Source organism: Euphorbia lathyris, chromosome 3, assembly GCF_963576675.1.
Source record: "Euphorbia lathyris chromosome 3, ddEupLath1.1, whole genome shotgun sequence".
NCBI classification, from domain to species: domain Eukaryota; kingdom Viridiplantae; phylum Streptophyta; class Magnoliopsida; order Malpighiales; family Euphorbiaceae; genus Euphorbia; species Euphorbia lathyris.
The window spans coordinates 32,600,207-32,621,652 of NC_088912.1; the positions used below are offsets into that span (position 1 = coordinate 32,600,207).

The 21,446-nt window shown below is 33.7% G+C and overlaps 1 protein-coding gene across 6 annotated transcripts; it reads right to left on the reverse strand.

Moving 5' to 3' along the window:
- Nucleotides 1-282: 282 nt before the first annotated feature.
- On the reverse strand, nucleotides 283-4,541 carry LOC136223426 (grpE protein homolog 2, mitochondrial-like). Of its 6 annotated transcripts, XM_066011398.1 has the most exons (6): nucleotides 4,075-4,541; nucleotides 1,460-2,918; nucleotides 1,197-1,364; nucleotides 932-1,059; nucleotides 572-598; nucleotides 283-464 (listed from the first exon to the last, which is right to left on the reverse strand). In XM_066011398.1, exons 2-4 carry the CDS (start codon nucleotides 1,460-1,462, stop codon nucleotides 934-936), a joined length of 297 nt encoding a protein of 98 aa, XP_065867470.1. In that variant the 5' UTR covers nucleotides 1,463-2,918; nucleotides 4,075-4,541; the 3' UTR covers nucleotides 283-464; nucleotides 572-598; nucleotides 932-933. The 6 variants fall into 6 exon arrangements, 5 of the variants coding, with proteins under 5 accessions (XP_065867470.1, XP_065867472.1, XP_065867473.1 ...); XM_066011400.1 differs by lacking the exon at nucleotides 572-598; XR_010685965.1 differs by having other exon boundaries at nucleotides 283-1,059; nucleotides 2,467-2,918; nucleotides 4,075-4,536.
- Between the last annotated feature and the right edge of the window lie 16,905 nt (nucleotides 4,542-21,446).

Genomic DNA, 21,446 nt, shown 5'->3' on the forward strand with positions numbered 1-21,446 from the left:
TATTACTAAATTTTAACGAGTGAATATACAGTCATCATTTCCATGAATCACCGTAGTTATTACATTTTAAGTAGTGAATAAATAATCGTTATTTTCATATGGTACCATCATTAGAAATGATATTTACCACTATAATCTGATCGTTATTTCACGAATGTAGTGACACTAAAATTTATTTCAATATTTAATACAATAAAAAATAAATTCAATAATTGAAACATATATAAAATAAATTCAATAAAATAAATCAATTTGTCTTTTTAACAAATTTGAGAACAAAAATACATAGTTATAAATTGATATATGGGTTCTTGTTCTTTTTACAATAACAAAAGAATTCAACTTGTTCGTACATAACATGATATATAATCCATGACGTTTGTAAAGCTACTTCAACAAAATTATTTCAAATCTCCTCTTAGAAGAACAATCCAGCTGAATAGAACAATTTCCTTTTCCTTTCACTGTTACAAATGCAAACATAAAATAATTAAGACAAGGATACATTTAACCTGTTTTTGCATACTAACAATGTCCAAAAGCTTAATAATAAAATATGACGCAGCATTACCGGATAATATGCATCAAGAGGTCCAAGCTTGGCAATAGTAAACAGAGAAAGAAAAAGAAATTAGGCATATAGGAGGCCAGAATAACGGATGCTCAAAAGTCATATATTAGTGAGAGAAGGTTGAAAAAACACTTATATAAGCAGACATTTTCGGGTATAGGTGTCTTTGGTACAATTGTAAATGCTAAGAAGATTACAAAAGTACCTTTGATCCAAATTTTGCATATCCTATCTTCATTACATAACAGCATTGCGACAGGAAATTTGAGTAACATGAACCCGAAATTCTTTTGACAGAGACATGAGGTTATGTAGTAAATTAATATGAGAATAATTAATTGGTTTTTATTTAAACAATACCTTTAGGACTGCTGCAACTGTGCCTGGGGCTTAGAAGCATCCGATAACTGGAACACTGTATTATGCCTATGTGGATCAAATGGCTCATTTACTGGATCAAACTTCTCTATTCCGAATTTTCTAAATATCTGAAATCCAAGAAATCAGAAAACTGTATCAACAACAAATTAATATAAGGCAAATGTCTCCTCCCAAACACCTCCAAATGCACAATGTGAGTAATTTATCATCCAGTATGATTGAGGAAGCAATAACATATACTTACCTCCATAAGCTGCTTTTCAGTCATTTGAACTCGTTCCAAAAGGGTCTTAAGTAATGGAACTGCCCTAGTTGAGCCAATAGATGGGTCGATTTTTGAATAACTTTCTTTAACAACTGAAGAAGCTCTTCCCAAATTATCCTCAACATCTAGTAGACTCTTTGCAAAGTTCTGCACCAAATTCATGGAAGATATGCCGTTTCAAATTAAAAAAAAAGAATAACACAAGAATTGTACAATGCAAGCTTAATACAAAAGCAACCAACCATTGTCTTCTCTAGATAAATTCAAAGAAAAAAGCAGGTCATCACTGTTCGAAAGAAGCAGGTCCCACACAAACATGCATGGCAAGCTGAAGATCAAACACAACATGGATATCGTGACACGATGGTAGCATTAAAATGAGACACGAAGATTTTTACACTCACCTGCTATTCCATGAAGGGTCAGTCAGAGTTATGCAAAAGCAATTAAGCTCGGGCTAGAAGAAAACTACTGACCAACTAATCAACTGTACCCGAAACCATTTCACTTTGACCTCTGGCAATTGGATTGCATGTTCTTATATTTGTCAAACCAAATGCCTAATAAAAGAAAATTATGCACATGCTCCATAACAAGGCATGGATCAAGGAAAGAGTCAACTAGCTGTGAAAAAAGAGAGCATACCAACCTTGTGCGTGACTGGTTCCATATGGGATCATCCACATATGAACAAGCTCCAAGTTTTAGTTTAATATAGAGAATATCAGAATTAAATGGGTCTTTCTTCTCTCAAAAACTCCAACAAGGTCTATCTGTCAATTAGTAACCTAGGATTATCCTAATATCTTATAAATAATGTGAAATAGAAGTAATGACACACAATATCCTTCAACCTTCAGAAAGAAGCTCTACTGCTTCTATCCAATAACGATGACCACAAACACCTACATGTTTCAATTCAACTGTAAACAGCATATTAAATAAATATTGGCACGAAATATATGCCTATCTGAATCACAGAACTTCTAGCATGCAAAGGCATGAATCTCCCTGCAAAACAAACACCTGCTCCCAAAAACACATGTGAATTCCATTTAGTTGATTCCGCATCAGCAGAGATAACTTCAATGTTGCTTTAGGAGCTGGTGAGATTTGGGGGAAAGAGCCAATGTCCCAATTAACATCACTCAAGTTATTAGCATGAATCAGCATAGTTGTTAGTTATTGAAATCTATAACAGTTTTCCCAGTTAAACTAAATTTATCAGCAATCAAATCAAGATTCTCACCCTCCAACATAGGATATGTAACAAGAAATCTCACACCATTTCTTTGTTGAATCGAATTAGGACAAGCACATCGAATTGGTACATTGATCTGATAATCTTCAGGGTGATACTGACAGCCTCTCAAGTCAGGATTCTCTTGAGACTTTGTGCTTTCACTAGCCCTTCAAAAACATCACAGCCAACAACATTAACCGAATCTCTGCTCAAAAAGTTGTACATCAAAGGAGCGTGAAAGGAGCCACCGTGACATTGGCATTTAATGGGGATGATGATCTCTCTCCCAACAGGTAGATTTATTGGATTTTCTTCCTTAAAATGGTTAGTTTCAAAAGGAGATCAAATTGGGTTAAACTGAAGAGAGAAGGTATGGAAGTGATTGAGTGGAAATTGTGTTGAGCTCTGTAGACTATATAAGTTTTGCAATCCAAGTCACTTGAGTTGCAAATGTAGCCCTGCACTTGTGATTGAGATGAAATACAGTTAGAGCCCTGCACTTGTGATTGATGAGAGAGCAAGGAAAGATGAATTTGTATAGAGAGAGCACGGTAAAATAGATAATTGGTGAGGTTAGAAGACTATGTTCTGAGTGGAAAACTTGGAAGAAAATAAAAGCAACAAAAATGGCCACCCAGCCAGCCTTCAAAATCAGTTCCTCTATCCCAATATAACATCATATTATAATCTTTGACATAACAACATTTTCCTGGTAGATATCAATTTTTAAACTCATCTGACATATTTAGGATTAATACAAAGAGAGTGAGAGATGTAACCCCATATTATAATTAATATGAAATTCAACAATTAAGCATGAATTCAATGTGTACATGATACAGGCAGGTGAGTTTATAATCTAATAACTACATGGCTTTTCCACTATGATTGCTTAAATTAATGATAATTAAAAATTGGTTAATGATTGATGGCTTTGATTTTATTTTATTTTTTGACACAATAAATGGTTCAATAACACAAGAGATGGTTAAGCTTAATTACTCTCTTATTCACACACAATAATTAGAAAAGGTTTACAATATCAGCACCCTAGTACAGATAAACCACGAAAAATAGGACCCAAAAATTCATGTCTACTGCATTAATTACATTGAGGGCTTAAAAGCCTATACTAGTTTAACAAACTGAATTGAAAACATAGATATTCCATAGCAAATAACAGATTAAAATTGAATAACAAGTACTAAGTAAACAATTTGAGTTAAGTGCAAGTAATAAAATATTAGAAACATGGAATGGGGGCTACAAATCAGCCACTGGTGAAAGCTTTTATTTGATATAAGAGATATTTACAAAATAAGGGCTGATGAAAAAGAATAAATTGATAGAAAGAACTTTAAACGCCAATACAAAAGTAAGAAGAAAATGAAAATCAACAAAATTTAGTCTAGAGCGAGTTCTTGAAATGGAGCAATTTAATACCAAGGATGAAGGATCCATACTATTTGAGTTAGAGAAACATCAATTCAATAATTAATTTATCTCTAATAATTAACAAAACAAAATTAAATTAATTAACTAACAGCAATCCCTAATTTAACTAAAACAAAAATACACAAGAAAACCCCTAAATAAGAAAAACAACTAACCTACCTCACTCCAGTCGCCGATCGTCTGCTCCTCGTCTCCATCGATATCCAGTCGCCGGTCGTCTGCTCCTCATCTCCGATCGATGGTTCTGCGCATATCATGCCTCTCTACGGTCGACGTGGTTGGGATTGGTTTTGCTCAGCTCCTCTGCTCTCTATCTCTGGCGCTATCGGTGTGGGAGGCGTTGGAGATGGGAATAGCTTGGTTGCGTGTGCCGATAGAATCCTTCATCTAGGAGAAAAGGGCTAAAGGATTTAGCAAAGGGCTAAGAGATTGGCTAAGGGAATTGAAAAATTGTTAAGAAACCAAACGGTTTTGCGATTGCAAATTTCATTAGTGTTAATGAATTTAGGGTTTGAAAGTGTTTGGGGTTTAAGTGACTCTAATTATCAGGGAGTAATTTTAGCAAAAGGAAAGATCATTAGAGCTAAATAAAAAAATTGAAAAAAAGTTCTAATTTTTTTTTTTTATGTTTAGCGCCAAAACTATGAAGACTTAGTGGGAGGGTAGTTGAATAAACAATGCCTGTTTTTTCGTGTGGATAATAAATGGTATTATCAATAACGAGAGTAATACATGTTAATAACAACCAATTTATTTCTGGTCGTTAATATTATAATATTTGACGAGAGTAATTTTTTACTCACGTAGAAAAGCATTTTTAGCGAGAGTATCAGAAGTACCTTCGTTAAATTTGGTCGTTATAGAATGAATTTCTTGTAGTGTACGTAGATATCATGTGTCATTTCGGTTAGAAATCTGAATTGTCTCATATTAACATATCACTTATGTTATCATTTCGGTGTTTTTTAATTACTGAAATCGTCAGAGTGGTCTAATTGAGACAAAACTCAAAGTTGAGTGATTTTATTGAGACATATTGAAGCTGAGTGACCATTTTGAGATAACCATGTAAGTTCAGTGACCAATGGTGCATTTAACCCATAATCAATATGCATATTACAAAAAATCTCCATGGCAGTGTTTATTCGAGAACATCTGAATAAGGACAAGTGGCAGAAGAAAAGGCGCGTAGCAGAATCGGTTTTGTCTACTTCTCTTCAAAAACTAACTGGTAATACCTCACAGTGAATGAGGCCTAAACTTATTAAAGCTTCATATCTGTCTATCACTTTTCTAAGTGATGGTAAAGGTGATGAGGTTAACCCATTACATTAGCGAAGAAAGATAATAGGATGGAATAATCCGAAAAAAGGTTCTTTTATTCGCGCCTCCTAAACCTGATCTAAGTTATATGCTAACAACAATAGCAAACAACAAACCAAGCTAGAATAGCTAGCTTGGTTTTTATAGAACTCTTTTTATTTTAGTGCACCAAGGGTAATTCAATGTTGCCACTCTTTTTGTCACTAACAAAACACTCTATAACCTATGCCAACTTTATGCTAAAAAAGGATAAACAATTGCACCAAGTTGGAAAGCATGAAACTAAAGTAAATATAAGGACTAGATGATGTTAATTTCTGCTATTTGGAAAGCGACTCCTCCTCATGTGATTACTCTCATTATTAATGCCATTTTTCCTTGTAGAAGGGTAGTTATAATTGCATTTTTGTGATTAATATAATAACGAAGCTTTGTGGAAGTATATAAATAATATTGGATGCTCTTTTGATTCAAATCTATTTATGTCTGATAGCAATGAATCTTAGGTTAGTTACTATTAGTATAATGCACATTGTTTTGTGAAATTAGTTAGTCTGCATAACAATAGATTAAGCAGAAAATCTAGAACTTAGAAAACTTATTAACACCATTTGAAAATCTAGTAACTAAAATTGCATTTCAAATATCTAAACACAAGGAAATGCATATAATAAAAACTTAGCAACCAATAACACATGAACAAGACTAATATCTAAGCATCAAAGTATGTTCACATTGTAGATCAACAACCTAAGTGCATAATAAAGAATACAACAAACCTAATATTTGTTTCAGTAGTAAGAAGCATTGTACCCGAAATTAGTAAATAAGTTCGCAGTTATTGTTGCAAACTCCATTATCTCAGAAATCACCCCATCGCCTCAACGCAAGTTGCTGACTTGAATAAGTTGTACATGGAGAACCCAGAGTGGCTTCTGGCCATCAATGGTACGTATGCCAATCCATAGTTGTTTTGTAACCCTTCCTGGTTTCTTCTGTGTATTTCTAATGATTCTTCTTGGATGATAACGTACATGTCCTCTCGATGGTAACTTCTTCACATGGTCGATCAGGATGAAAGGCCCCCAATACACCCCATATGAAAGGGGTGTATTTGAAATCAGAATGAGCTACCCTCCGGATTTCCCAAACAGACCTGCAAGAGTAATATTAACTCAGATCAGTAAGATATAATCACCTACATGAAACATATACTAATAAATCTCTCCTCTTATTCTCAGTTTTGGTTACAGAATAGGATATATCATCCTAACGTGGCTCCTCAGGGGTCGATTCAACTTCCCCGTATCCTTAATAACCATCGCTTTTCCACTGCCACGGTATAATGCAACCATTTATCTATTTCATTTGATAAACATACAACATCATATTTTTGTTCTAATTATTCTATGCATTTTGTAGTATATGTGGCACATATATGATCTACTTCTACAGCCCCACAGTGAGGAGCCATATACTGGGCAAGAAGCAGTTGCTGAGCAATACCGCAGCAACAGGGAAGAGTATGAGGGGATCGCCCGGATATGGACTGAGGAGTATGCAAAGTGGATATGAGGGTGTCCAAATCTCCTAAACTATCTTGGCTAAGAGAAAGGAGAATCGGAAGGCAATGTGAGCTCCAAATGTGGTTCTCATTCCAATTCCAAATTTCTTTTCTATAGTCAAAATAGTTAAGGAGCTTTGGACCTTTAATTCCCCCCCTTTTGTAATATATAACGTAGAGCTTTGTGCTCCTAAACTGGCCCTTTTATAATGCTCATTCCACTTGGTAATGAGGGTTATGATGCTGTCACCACAAAGGACTCTGTTTGTGCTGAATATGAAGGATGTTCAAATCTCCTAAAACTGTCTTGGCTAAGTGAAAGGAGAATTGAAAGGCAATGTGATATCCAAATGTGGTTCTCATTCCAATTCCAAATTTTCCTTTCACTAGTCAAAACAATTAAGGAACTTTGGACTGTGAATTACAACCGAAAGGCAACACTCATCCCCCCTTTTGTAATATAACGTAGAGCTTTGCTATTCAGTTTGTATGTATGTGCAAGTAGACTAAACTGACCCTTTTACGATGCTCCTTCCACTTGAGGTGTACTTGTGGTACTCTAAACTTGGTAATAAGGTTTATGATGCTATCAAAATCAGGGACTCTGTTTGTGCTGAATGCATCATAAACCTATCACCATGTTTAATGTTGTTGTTATGATATCAAACCGAGTGGAAAGGAATATAGTAAGAGTATGGCTAATGCACATACATAACCCTTTATGTAGAGCTTGTTATTTAGTTCGTATGTATATGTATATTCTATCTAATCAAAATATATCTTATCAATTGCAAGCCATATCAGTACATGCAATTAGCCTAAATTTACCCTTTAATACATGCTTCATACATGCTCAATAACCCTTTTACAATGTTCCTCTAATACTTGATGCATGATGAATAAGCTACATGCCCAAATGAACAATCGTACACATACTCATACAGAACCTCAAATATAAACATCAACAGAACATCATACATAAACATGTTTCATACACATATACATACTCAATCACTTCTAGCAGTATAACTCATAGGTGTAAGAGTAGTGCCATTCTCAATGAACATTCAAAGCTTTAGAGTATGCCTAATCAGCCATATGCTTAATGATCATTCATACATAAACTCTATGAGTCCTAGCTTCCTAAATAGTTATATCTAACCAATCAGTTCATACCAATCATTTCATCATCACCCACAACATTATACATATATGTAATCATTCGGTTCAAACCCACATAACAATATATATACTAAATCAGGCTAGTTTCCTAAATAAATGAGTTCTAGGTTCCAAAACAGTACATCAAACATACACAATCACTTCTAAAGGCATGACCAATCAGTTCAAACCAACATAACATTAATATATATTCAGTAAGTTAAATAAATCTTCCCATATGCTAAAGGCATGAACCGATTGACAATCTCTTCAGTCAGCCTTCCCATGTACTGAAGCATGCTTACTATCCCTGCAAATAGTGTTCAAATAAAAAGGAATCAGATGAGTTCATACCATTTACTGTATCGGGCACTGTCTTGCCCTAGATTAAAAAAGATAAAGACCCAAGCTTTACAGCAGTGAATCTACATACAATAAAATCAGTGTAACTAAGCGAGAGATCTAAACCTTTCAACGATAGGTCTGAAAATCATAAAATCATTATACCAGCTGCTGAAATCGACATAAACCAAAGTAAATCGGATGAGGAAAAGATAGAGTAAGGAACAATGATACTCTAATACAGCTAGGAACGAAGAAAATATGGCTTATCAGTACCGTGTTTCGAGCTCACCCAGTGATTGCATGTTCAAATCAACCATGGAGATAGAGCGGGATGAGAGGGATGAGAGGGATGAAGCTTGCGTAACCTAAACTGGGGTTTGGGATTCAGAGGGGGTTTATATATCAGCTGAAATTTCAGTCAAATGATATAGAGTGCCTAAAATTTGGTATGACCGTGTAAGTGAAATTTCATTTGCCGCTTTTTGTTTTTGGCATACAATGACATTCATTTATTAGAAGTGTCATTTGTTGAGCGCATCAAATTTAACGAAAACGCGCGTTTTCTTTGGATAACAGGATTTCTGTAATCGTAATGTCATCTGAGAATCGAGCGCATTTTTTCGCCTTAAGATGACATACAGTTAAAATACTGTCACGAAAAATATTCAGACGACACGAAAACAAATGTCTGTCATGTATCTTGTGACATGTGAAAGGGAAAATGGCATAGAGATTTTAGGGATTAATTTGAATTCTGTAGAACTCTTAGATATAGTACGGATAAAATAATCTTTTTTATAGATAAATATAATAATATAATTAATATTAATATATTATATTCTATTTTTTATCAGTAAAAAAATGAGGAAGTGACATCTCAGCTCCATCGTTATTGTTTTAATTTTATATATATATATATATAAGGGTGAGATCCAGCGTGACAAGGTCTTAAGTTGTGACAATAAGCTTATTGTGTGACACAACAAAACTACGTCGTTTTGGCAATAAAATTCAAACAAAAAACACGCGTCAATTCTCCTCTGTTCTTCACAGGAAAAACGTGCGAATCAAACTCATTCTTCAACATTCTTGATCTATTTTCTTCTCTCACAATCATCGATCGATTTCTAATCTGAGATTAAACTCTGATTTTCTTCTCCGTTGAATTATCGATCGATTTCCTACTATCAACATTACTGATCGATTCTCTTGACATCAACATTATCGATTGATTTCTCATCTGTATTCATGTAATTCAATCTGAATATGGAATACGAACAACAAAATATGGAATCTGAAGACAACAATCAGTGCAATATGGCACAGACCACAACATCATCTCTAGGTATTTTGCTTATATCTGAAACTTTACATTTATCTGATATATATGGATTTGTTGATAATAGATTTATCTGAAATTTATCTGATATATATGGATTTCTTGATAATAGTTGTTCTAAACTTATTCTCAGACTTGATAATAGCTTTCTTACATTAATGAGCAAACAAAAACTATACTGTAAATTCTAACAAATTGTAATTCTTGTTCCATGTGAATATATCATTTGTTCCATATTAATATATTATTTGTTCAAACTAGATATACTAATTGTTCCGAATTAATCTACCATTTGTTCAAAGTACATATTTGTCCTAATCTCAACTCTCTTACCTGTTTTGTAGATTTGCTTTCGCCTAGTTACTCTTCTACTGCAATTGTACCTTACACACCAGAAGTAATCACAAGACTCAGCCCTAACGGAACAAAAATATGGATTCCTAATTGTTCAAATGAGTTAAAACCTGCTCTTGGAATGATATTTGAGAATTATAATAAAGCTCAAGAATTCTACAAATCATATGCATGTGCTGCTGGATTTAATAGTAGGATATCAACTTCAAGAAAGAAACAAGGTGTTATAAAAGAACAATTTTTTGTATGCAATAAAGAAGGTTACAAATATCACAAAAGAAAAGCAACATCCAGTGATATAAAAACCAGAAAAAGGACACTCAGTCGCGTAGGATGCAGTGCTAAAATGATTATCAAACTTTCCGACAATGGAAACTATGAAGTGACACAGTTTAAAGAAGAACATAATCATCTTCTATACACTCCAGGATGTGTACAATATCAAAAAGAGAGCAGGAACATGAACCTTCTACTGAAAAAGATGGTAGTTAATAATGCAAAGGTAAAAAATCTTCTTCATAATAGTTATGCATTATAAATAAAGTATTCTGTTTACTTGTAGAATTTTACTCATTTCATCTAAAAATAAATAAATTCTGATTTGGTTGAACAGATGAATGTTGGTCCTCTAAGAACTTATAGACAAGCAAAGGAACTTTATGGAGGATATGAAAATATTGGTGCATCGAAGATAGATTTTAAAAACTTCCAGAGAGACTTGAAAGCATATATTAAGGATTCAGATGCACAAATGTTTGTAGATAATTTTCAGAAAAAAAAGGAGTTATGGAGTGCATTATTTTTCGAATTTGAAGTAGATCAAGAAGGCAGACTCTGTAGAGCTTTATGGGCAGACCCTGTGTGTATCAAAAACTACGCCCTTTATGGTGATATGGTCTCATTTGACACAACATATAGCACAAACAGGTACTACATAATAATCTTTGGCATAAAATTATTGCTTTCTGCCATTCATATACTGATTTTGAAACACAAAAATTGTATCATGTTCTTCAAACAGAAAACTTATTTTTATGTTACAATGAACAAGTATAATATGATATTTGGACCATTTACTGGGGTTGACAACCACAAAAAATGTATTACATTTGCATCTTGTTTCGTGGCTAACGAAGATATTGCATCATTTGAGTGGGTTTTTAAAACATTTCTGAAAGCAATGGACAACAATGAGCCGACTTGCTTGATAACAGACCAAGATCCAGCAATGATAGTTGCAATAAAAAATGTTTTTACAAAAACAGAACACAGATTTTGCATGTGGCACATTATGAAGAAGATGTCAGACAAAATAGGTACGAAAAATAATTCTATACTATTTATTTTCTACTGTCCCATTCAATAAATACAATGTTCCAACATAATACATGTGTTGTTCCATATGAATACATAAAATGTTCCAAAATGATATATGTGTTGTTCAATACGCATACATTAATTGTATTCTAAACTCTTTTCTTACAAATACAGGAAGACAAATAATGCAAGAAACAGATTTTATTACAAAGATAAATTCTTGCGTGTGGAGTGTAGAATTGGAACCAGAAGAGTTTGAACAAAATTGGATGGAAATTATTTTGGAATTCAATTTACAAGAACATGGATGGCTGAAACACATATATGATATAAGATCAACATGGATTCCTGCTTATTTCAGAGACTCATTCCTAGCGGGCTTAATGAGAACAACCTCAAGGTCAGAAAGTGAAAATCACTTCTTCACTTCTTTCACAAAAAGTCATTTAACTCTCATTGAATTCGTCCTCCGGTTTGAGGGTGCAATGGAAGCACAAAGACATGCACAAGGAAAAAATGACAATGATTCTAAACACTCAATACCTATGACTCAAACACCAATTCCTATCGAAAAGCATGGATCAGAAGTATTTACAAGAACAATCTTCTATGAATTTCAAAAACAAGTGATAGATGCTTCATTTAAATGTGACGTTGATGATATACAGAAACACACTGACAAATGTAGAATCACTGTAAGAGAAAAAGGTAAAAAAACAACATATCAGGTTGTTTATAATACAGACAACAGTGACACAACATGTTTGTGCAAGATGTTCAATAGAGCAGGAATTCCCTGTAGACATATGGTACTCGTATGGAAGGATAGGATGCTGGAAAAAAATTCCTGACCAGTATGTGCTAAACAGATGGAAAATATTACCAGAGATAACATTGTAAAATAATGTTATAGAGGAATGTGCTAGAACAATGGGAAAGAAAATAATGTTGAATAACTTATGGAGTGAGATTCACATGACTGTGTGTTTGGCTGAAGGGGGTGAAGAGGACCTAAATAATCTCACAAGAAACATTCAAACATTGAGGACAGAGCTGGAAGCAAAGAAAAGAAAGAACATCAACAATTCTACTAAAATTCAAGACATAGAGATGTTGGTTGGAACAAGTCGACCCTCTGAAGTTCTAATCAAAGAACCTAAAATTTCTAAAAACAAAGGAACTGGGATTCAGCTTATAAACAGTGAGAAAAGATTGAAGGGAGAAAAAGAGAAAGCAATTGAACAATCACAGAAAAAACAAAGGATGTGCAAAGGATGTCACCAATTGTGCAACCATGACATTAGAAACTGCCCAGAAAAAGCAAAGAGATAAGGTAAAATCCCTATATCTAAACTTTCTTTACTCTAACAGTATATTTTGTTATTTGACTTCACTTTGAAACCTGTGATTTTTTTTTGGAACAACTTGGTATTATATGTCTTGATAATACATTTCTTACAAAGATCAAATAAGATCATTATTGCGACCTAAAACATCATTGTTACATTGCTCAGTCTTGTGTTTCAGATTCTTCTTCACTTCCTTCAGCTTCTCCTTCAAATCCACTTTCTTCTACTCTCGTGTCAGAATAAAACACATCACGGACACACAAAATAAAGACATAAAAGCGTTTATGCCCTTCAGCTTCACCATGATGCAATCAACATTCCCCTCCATAAACGTTTCCTCCATATCAACAATGACCTTAAAAAGTTCATCAGTAATATAACTACCTGCTTTACGTACTGAACCTGTGTGTTAATTTCAAACAACATATCTTTACACTAACAATATATGAACATCAATAATACATAGCAGTATAAAAAACATAACAACAAAAATATATCATTAAATAAAAAAAACATACAAACATAAACATAAAAAAACATAAAAACATAAAAATATAAACAATTGTTCACAATTAAAAAAAACATTAAATAAAATCATTATCAGGACCCATAACATCATTGTTATATTTCTTAATCTGGTCCTTCAGATTCTTCTTCACTTCCTCCAGCTCCTCCTTCAACTCCACTTTCTCCTCCATTCCTTTCTCAATGAAAGACATCATTGAGTCACAAAATAAAGACATGAAAGCTTTCATGCCCTTCAGCTTCTTTATGATGTCGTCAATATCCCCTTCCATAAAATTTTCATTCATATCTTCAATAACTTTAAAGAGCTCATCAGGAATTTCACTCCATTCATTACGTACTAAAGGTTCAACAGGAGAAGAAGACCTCGTTCTCTTAGACGAACTCGAACTGCTTCCTGACATCTTTGCTCCAATTCAACTTCTACTAAAAAAATACGATCAATAAAGAGAGCAATACTATTTATAGAATTTTATTTAGTCTCTTCAACTTCATACTATCAAACACGCTTTCTTTCATTCAAATGATTATCTATTGGGAAACTCAGAAGCTTTTAATAATTTAGACTCTTCAAATTCTACTTTTCCTCCAATGAAACACGGCTTTTTCATTCAAAATAAATGTATATTGGGAATCTCAACAGTATTAAGAATATTACGTACATGAATATATTTATTAAATGCAAACTAAATTAAAACTGTGAATCAGTCTCTTAAACTATTGGTATTATTTCCTATATAAATATGTAAATCAGTCTCTTAAACTATTCGTATCAGAATCAATAAGTATTTCCTCATTTATTTATTATTGCAAAGGGTATGAATTAAAATCAGATTAAAATAAATCTGTATTCATTTTATTAACAATTAAAACTTTAATGAAACATATACCATGTATTAATTATATTCAAACAAACAGTGATTACTTATTGATCCCTTATTACTGAAAAAAATGTAACTATATCATTTCATTTTCTATTTTACAGGGTGAATCCTCAAAAGCAAACTTAATGATCAATTGGATATACTCTTATATTCTTCCAACGGTATACGTACTATGTTCCATTCCATGAACTTTATTGTTCAATCTGAATACATATGTTGTTCCGGAATAAATATTACATTGTTCCATCAGAAATAGTTACATTCTTTTTATTTCCTCTAATGTGATCTAAACTCATTTCCCATTACAACATAATTAGAACTATGTTCCAACTCAATTTGTTTAATAAAATGATGTTTATTAAATGACTAATGTATATAAGGTGTTTGTGAGTGTGAACCATTGGATATGCTCTTATATTGATCCAAACGTATACATAAATTGTACAAATTCTTTAATATAACTATATCATTTGTTCCAACTTAATGTACAATTAAGTGGTTGTGAGTATTGAAAAATGCTGTATACTGAATTCTACCAAATTGTACCACTTGTTCCATGTAACTATATCATTTGTTCCGAAATAATGAACTATTTGTTCCATTCCATGAACTGTATTGTTCAATCCGAATACATATGTTGTTCCGGAATAAATATTACATTGTTCCATCAGAAATAATTACATTCTTTTTATTTACTTTAATGTGATCTAAACTCATTTCCCATTACATCATAATTAGTACTATGTTCCAACACAAATTATTTAATAAAATGATGTTTATTAAATGGCTAATGTATATAAGGTGGTTGTGAGTGTGAACCATTGGATATGCTCTTATATTAATCCAAAGGTATACATAAATTGTATAAATTCTTTAATAAAACTATATCATTTGTTCCAACTTAATGTACCATTAAGTGGTTGTGAGTATTGAAAAATGCTGTATACTGAATTCTACCAAATTGTACCACTTGTTCCATGTAACTATATCATTTGTTCCGAAATAATGAACCATTTGTTCCATTCCATGAACTGTATTGTTCAATCCGATTACATATGTTGTTCCGAAATAAATATTACGTTGATCAATCAAAAATATTTACATTCTTTTTATTTACTATAATGTGATCTAAAATTATTTCCTATTCAAATATAATTAGTACTATGTTCCAACACAATTTGTTTAATCAAATGATGTTTTATTAAATGGATGATATATATAAAGTGGTTGTGAGTATGAACCATTGGATATACTCTTATATTGATCCAAAAGTATACATAAATTGTACAAATTGTTTACTATAACTATAACATTTGTTCCAACTTAATGTACCATTAAGTGGTTGTGAGTATTGAAAAAAGGCTGTAGATGAATTCTACAAAATTTTACGACTTGTTCAATGTAATTATATAGTTTGTTCCGAATTAATATACCATTTGTTCAAAATAAATGTAACGTCTGTTCCAAATGAATTATATATGCTAAATATTGAGTAAATTGACATCTGTTAAGAATAAACAAACATAATTTGAAAAACATTTTTAAATATAAAATTTTATATACAAATTCTAAAGTATATTTACAAATTCTAAAATATATTTACAAATTTAACATAAAAAATATGATATTCTAAATTTAATCCAGCTCCAACAACCCATTCTTTTGACTTCTCATCAATTTCTTCAATAAGTTGATTTATTGGATTCAAAAGAATGCTCCAGCAATAAAAAATTCTAAGCTTTCTAAAGTCTTTTCCCTGCAAAAAAAAAATGATATAATAAAATAGAATAATAGTAATACAAACTGTTACATAAAGAATTTACAAGATATACCTTAGAATTCTTTGTCAATCCAATATTCCACTCCTTCACACTCTGACCAATGTATGTTTTCATATGCTTCAAAAGAAAAATACCACAATCATTGTGGTTATTATTGCTTCTCCACTTCATCCTCAGGATTTGCACTTTGTATGCACACATTTGTTTTAATGAAGAAGCATCATTTTTGAAAACAAAATGAGCATAGGATTTTAACTACAACAAATAAATCAGAAAATATGTTATCACATATACAAAAAAAACAAAGAATGAAATAAATCAAGTTACAACATACCAATTGTTCTGGACAATCATCATACTTATCAGCATGACTGATTTTTCGAGGGAGTGTCATATTATCCAATATTTCAACAGACTTTGAAAGATTGTTGACAACAATCAAATAAAAATGTCCATGAGAAATAACAGGGAAAAACACCTAATAAACACCAAAAAACATTAGTATCTCAATACATTTAACAGTATTCAACAGCTGCTGTTCCACCATAAAACTTACCAATTCAACATCAGCCAAGTTTTTAAATTTGAAGAAAGAAAGTTCATTCTGAAGCCTTTCCTTAAAATTATATTCTCTTGATCTACTAGCTCCAGAAAACAGAAGAGTCTACAAAATAATCAAAACAACATTTAGCAAAACAATTATTAACAGAATGAAAACAAAAAACAAAATTACAAAGTTAGGAAACATACAAAAGGATATGTACTGAAAAAAAATCTTTTCAGTTTTCCATTATATTTCTTCAATTCTTCAGTGTTCAAAATTGAACTCCAAGCATCCGCAATATTATTGACAATATGATCATGACCAGACATTGATAAAATCTCCCGTTTATCAATAAAGGTTTGTCCATCACTGAAAAATACATCACTTCAAAACAAGGAAAAAAACTATCAGTATATGCCAAAATAACATATAAATTCATATAACAAACATAACTTCAACTTACCTGCTTAAAACAAGACTCGGTGCAAATTCAACAATCCTCCTTTTACGACTATCCATGTTATCCAGCAACTTTGGATGCCGAGAAATAAAAGGAGAACGGAGGTACTTAGATTCCTTAACAATCCTCCTTACACGACCTCCTCTACCATTTTCATTATCAAGACCATATCTCAAAATAATATCTCCCAAATCTCGACGTAATTCATTCATCACATCTACACCGTAAGATGACCTCCGAGCATACTTATCCCACTAAAAAACATATCACAATTAAAATAATGCATCAAAACTATAACTTCAAAATGTCATATATTAAAACTCATTGTTCCAAAACTAATGGGTTGTGTGCTAGTTGGAAGGCCAATTCTCTTTCCTTGGCTGGCCGGCTAACCTTAATTTAGTCTGTCAACTGCGCAGCTCCCAATCATATCATGCAAGCATGTAAGTTGCCTGAGCCGGTTCTCAATGAGCTTGATAAAATCAACCGACGTTTTCTTTTGGGTGAGTCTGGAGAGGGTAGGAAGATTCACCTAGTCCCTTGGAAGGAGGTCTGCCAGCCTAAAAGCAGGGGGGTCTTGGCATCAGACAAGCTAAAGATAACAATAAGGTCTTGTTGATGAAGCTCCTCTGGAGAATGTGGCAGAACCCTTCTTCTCTTTGGGTTCGATTGCTTTGTGGCAAGTATCGAAAGGACAAAATCTTTGGGGGCCCTAAAGAGAGGATTGGCAATTGTTCTTTCCTTTGGAAAGGGCTCAGTGCTGTGTTTGCTGAGTTCTGCATGGGGGTTGGCCTGGAGGTGGGTAATGGTAAGTCCATAAGCTTCTGGTATGACACCTGGATCGGAGATAAACCTCTTATAGAGGTTTGCTGCTCTCCCCCGCCTAGCAATTTCCGCAACTGGAGGATTGCCGATGTGGTGGACTCTGATGGGGACTGGATTTGGTCTATGTTTGATTCCTTCTTGAGCCTTGATTCTCTCCTCAGAATCAGGGGAGTGAAGATTAGTAACCTTGAGGAGGACAAGGATAGGCATTGCTGGGCCTTGACAAAAAAATGGAGCTTACTCTTGCAAGTCTGCCTTTGAAGCTTTTACTCTTGACAGATCCGACCTTCTTTCGGACACTTGGAAATCCATTTGGGCTCTGAAAATCCCTTACCGAATGAGGAGCTTCCTGTGGCTTGGAGTCAAGGACAGGTTGCTGACTAATTCGGATAGACATAGACGTCACTTGGCGGATTCAGGTGCTTGCAGTAGATGCAGAGGCCAAGTTGAATCTTTGTGCCATGCCCTTAGGGACTGCCCTAAGAGTAAGGAGGTTTGGCAGAAAGTTCTTCCGCACCACATTCTCCCCTCCTTCTTTGCCTACCCTAAGAATGACTGGTTCTCCAATGGGGTTAAAGGTAGGTTAATGGCTAGCATGGAGCAGGGAGACATTTTATTTCCTATTATCTGCCACCACCTTTGGAAGTGGAGAAACGAGGAGATCTTTGGTGAGAAGACTGTTTTTATTCAGAACTTACCCGAGTTCTTCTCTAAAAATCTCCTTACCATTACGGGGAGCTTCAAAGGGGACCCCCTTGCCAATTCTACCCAGAATAAAGAGGTTCAACTCGTTGGGTGGTGTAGGCCGAAGGATGGGGTGGTTAAGTTGAACACGGATGGCTCCTGTCTCAACAATGGAAAGATCGCGGCTGGAGGCGTGCTCAGGGACGCGGGAGGTGCCTGGTTGTCTGGATTCACCCATAACCTGGGTTTGGGCTCATCCTTTTCAGCGGAACTTTGGGGTATTCTTTCTGGAGTCAAGCTTGGCAGAAATCTGGGTATTAAAAGGCTTGCTGTGGAGTCTGATAATATGGAGGCTATTAGTATGATCTCTAATAATCATGCTTTTTGTCTTAGTAGCCAGAACCTTATCAAAGCAATAAGAAGTCTTGGCTCCTCCTTTGAGTCCTTAGAGTTCAGCCACATCTACAGAGAACAAAATCGAATTGCGGATCGCTTGGCGGCGGCTGGGCACGAGGGGATGTTAGGTGTTTCCACCCTTTCTGATCCTCCTATCTATCTTTCTTCTCTCCTTTTAGAGGACAGAGTTGGGGTTAGCTTTCATAGGCTGATCCCAAGTTAGCTTTTGTCTCGGTGTTGGTTTGTTTTCTTTCCTGTTTCTACCAAAAAAAAAACTCATTGTTCCAAAAATAAACACCAATTGTTCAAAGAAAAAACACCAATTGTTCAAAGAATAAACACTTACAATATTGTCAATTTTCAACACTTTCTCAGACACTATATCATCCATATACTTCATTACATAATACTCACAGTTTTTTGTATCTTTCTGAGATGGAATATTCTGCAAAATAAAACACAAACAACTTAAAAACAATAAAAAAATACACAAAAATACATACAAATTAAACACGTACCACAGGGCAAATCCATTTTACCAAAACCTTCTCATGATAAAAAGAAATAATAGATCTGCAAAACAAATTCATATATATGTCAAACTATTGCATTCAATAAATAAAATACATTATAAAAGAGCATTTGATTATTAAACATACTCATCAACAACATATCTCCATTGATCATTTTCCAAACCCAAACGAGTTTTCAATGGATCCAAAAGAAAAACACGTTTCCGCTCAAGATCAATGACATTCAAAGTCCAATGATAACTGAAGAAAACAAACACATTAGTAAAACTATAATACATTATTAGACAAAAAAAAAATCATCAGTATAGACAAATAATGGATACTCTTTGTTTCACGGTATCAGATACAAACATTTGTTGCCGGACTGTTCATATCTCTCAGTCAAAAACTTGATCTTCTCCCCAATCTTATGAACTCTTTCAATATGATTAGTTATGTTTGGATCAATAAGGGAGAAGGTGGTATCCAATCTATCATTATTCACAATCACATCATAAAGGTGCCTGTAGAAAACACACACGAAACATATACAGTAAACATGCCATTCAAAAAAATAAAACAATATAACCACTAATACAAACATGCAATTATAGATAAAAAAAAATACCTCACGTAATACAAAATTGGGCCACAGCCTATTGGAGCTAGATCAGCCAATTCACGAATATCCTTCCTCAATATAACTGCTTTCACCGGATGACCAAAAATGTAATCTTCAAACGTGGTAAAAACCGTCCTCCCATTACATAAATAATTGTTAGCCCATCTACACATATCGACAAATTCATCTGGAACATCTCCAGGCAAACACTCCAAGTCTATATCATCATCAGAATCAGAATCAGAATCAGACGTCTCTGACTCAATCGCATCATCGATATCACTGGTGAAAATATAAAACAACTCAAATATATAACAAAAAAAAAATGTTCCACACATAAACAATAAAGGTTCCAAAAAACGGAACCATTTGTTCAATAAAATAATAACTTACACAATTTCATCAGTAGGATTAACAAACTCATCCCCTTCATCTTGATTTACACAAACTAAAGGACCAGCCCCAGAAACTATATCAGCAGCCCTAAAAAAATATCAATTAAGCCACAAATATTAAATGACATGTTCCAAAACAAAAAACAGGAATTATTCAAACATAAATAAATTACATTTCAGATGAAACAGATTGATCAACTACAGACTGGCTTAACAACTCAAATTGAGGAGCAGAATTCATCTTTATTCTCAACCTCAGACCTTCAGATGACCCTACTTTCCCTCTAACTTTTCTCACTACTCCTCTCTTCTTCTTCTTATTCTTCTCCTTCTCCGCTCCTCCTCTCTCTTTTTCTAAACCTTCAGCTATCTTTCTCTGTACCTGCTTGTTATATTCTTCATTAACAGCATTATATTCTTCCCAAAAGCCAGGCAGATTAAAAAATTCATTATCCTCATCAGATTCATTAGATAATCTTCCCGAATGCTCACTTGCTGGCATTCGCTCAGAACGCTGGCTCATCCTCTCTTCCTTACTAACTCTGTACTTAGTAAAAATGTTTTTAACAAATGTATTCATCCGTACAGGTAAGTCATTCTCATCAAACATATTTTCAGCTTCATCCACCAACATATACATCTCAGTTACAACATTAGCTAACTTTCTAGCCACTGATTTAAACCTGACAGTGAATTCCTGCATTTATAAAAACATTATTTACTAATTTATCAAAACGAAACACAAACTTCTATATAAAAGAAAAACACAGATGCATACCATGAAATGACTGGGACAACCAGAAACTCCTTCTTGAGTATCTTCTTCTTCTCCTTCTTCTATATGCTTCTTCTTCTTCTCTTCTTCTCTCTTCTTCTTCTTCTTACCTTCAACATTAGGCCCTTCACATTCTACCTCTGCTTCAGATTTCACTAATCTCTTCAACACAATTCCCTTGCCAAAACCACTGGCTTTTTCCAACTTAATTCTTTCAGAGATTAGAACATTATTCCACACAGAAGTTAGTGGAAAGGAACGTGGCCTCAAATCAACCCCACGTTGCAAACGATCAAAATAACACATCTACAATAAAAAAAATGAGAAAAACAAATTATAAGCAAATACATAAATTATTCAAAATAAATTCCAACAT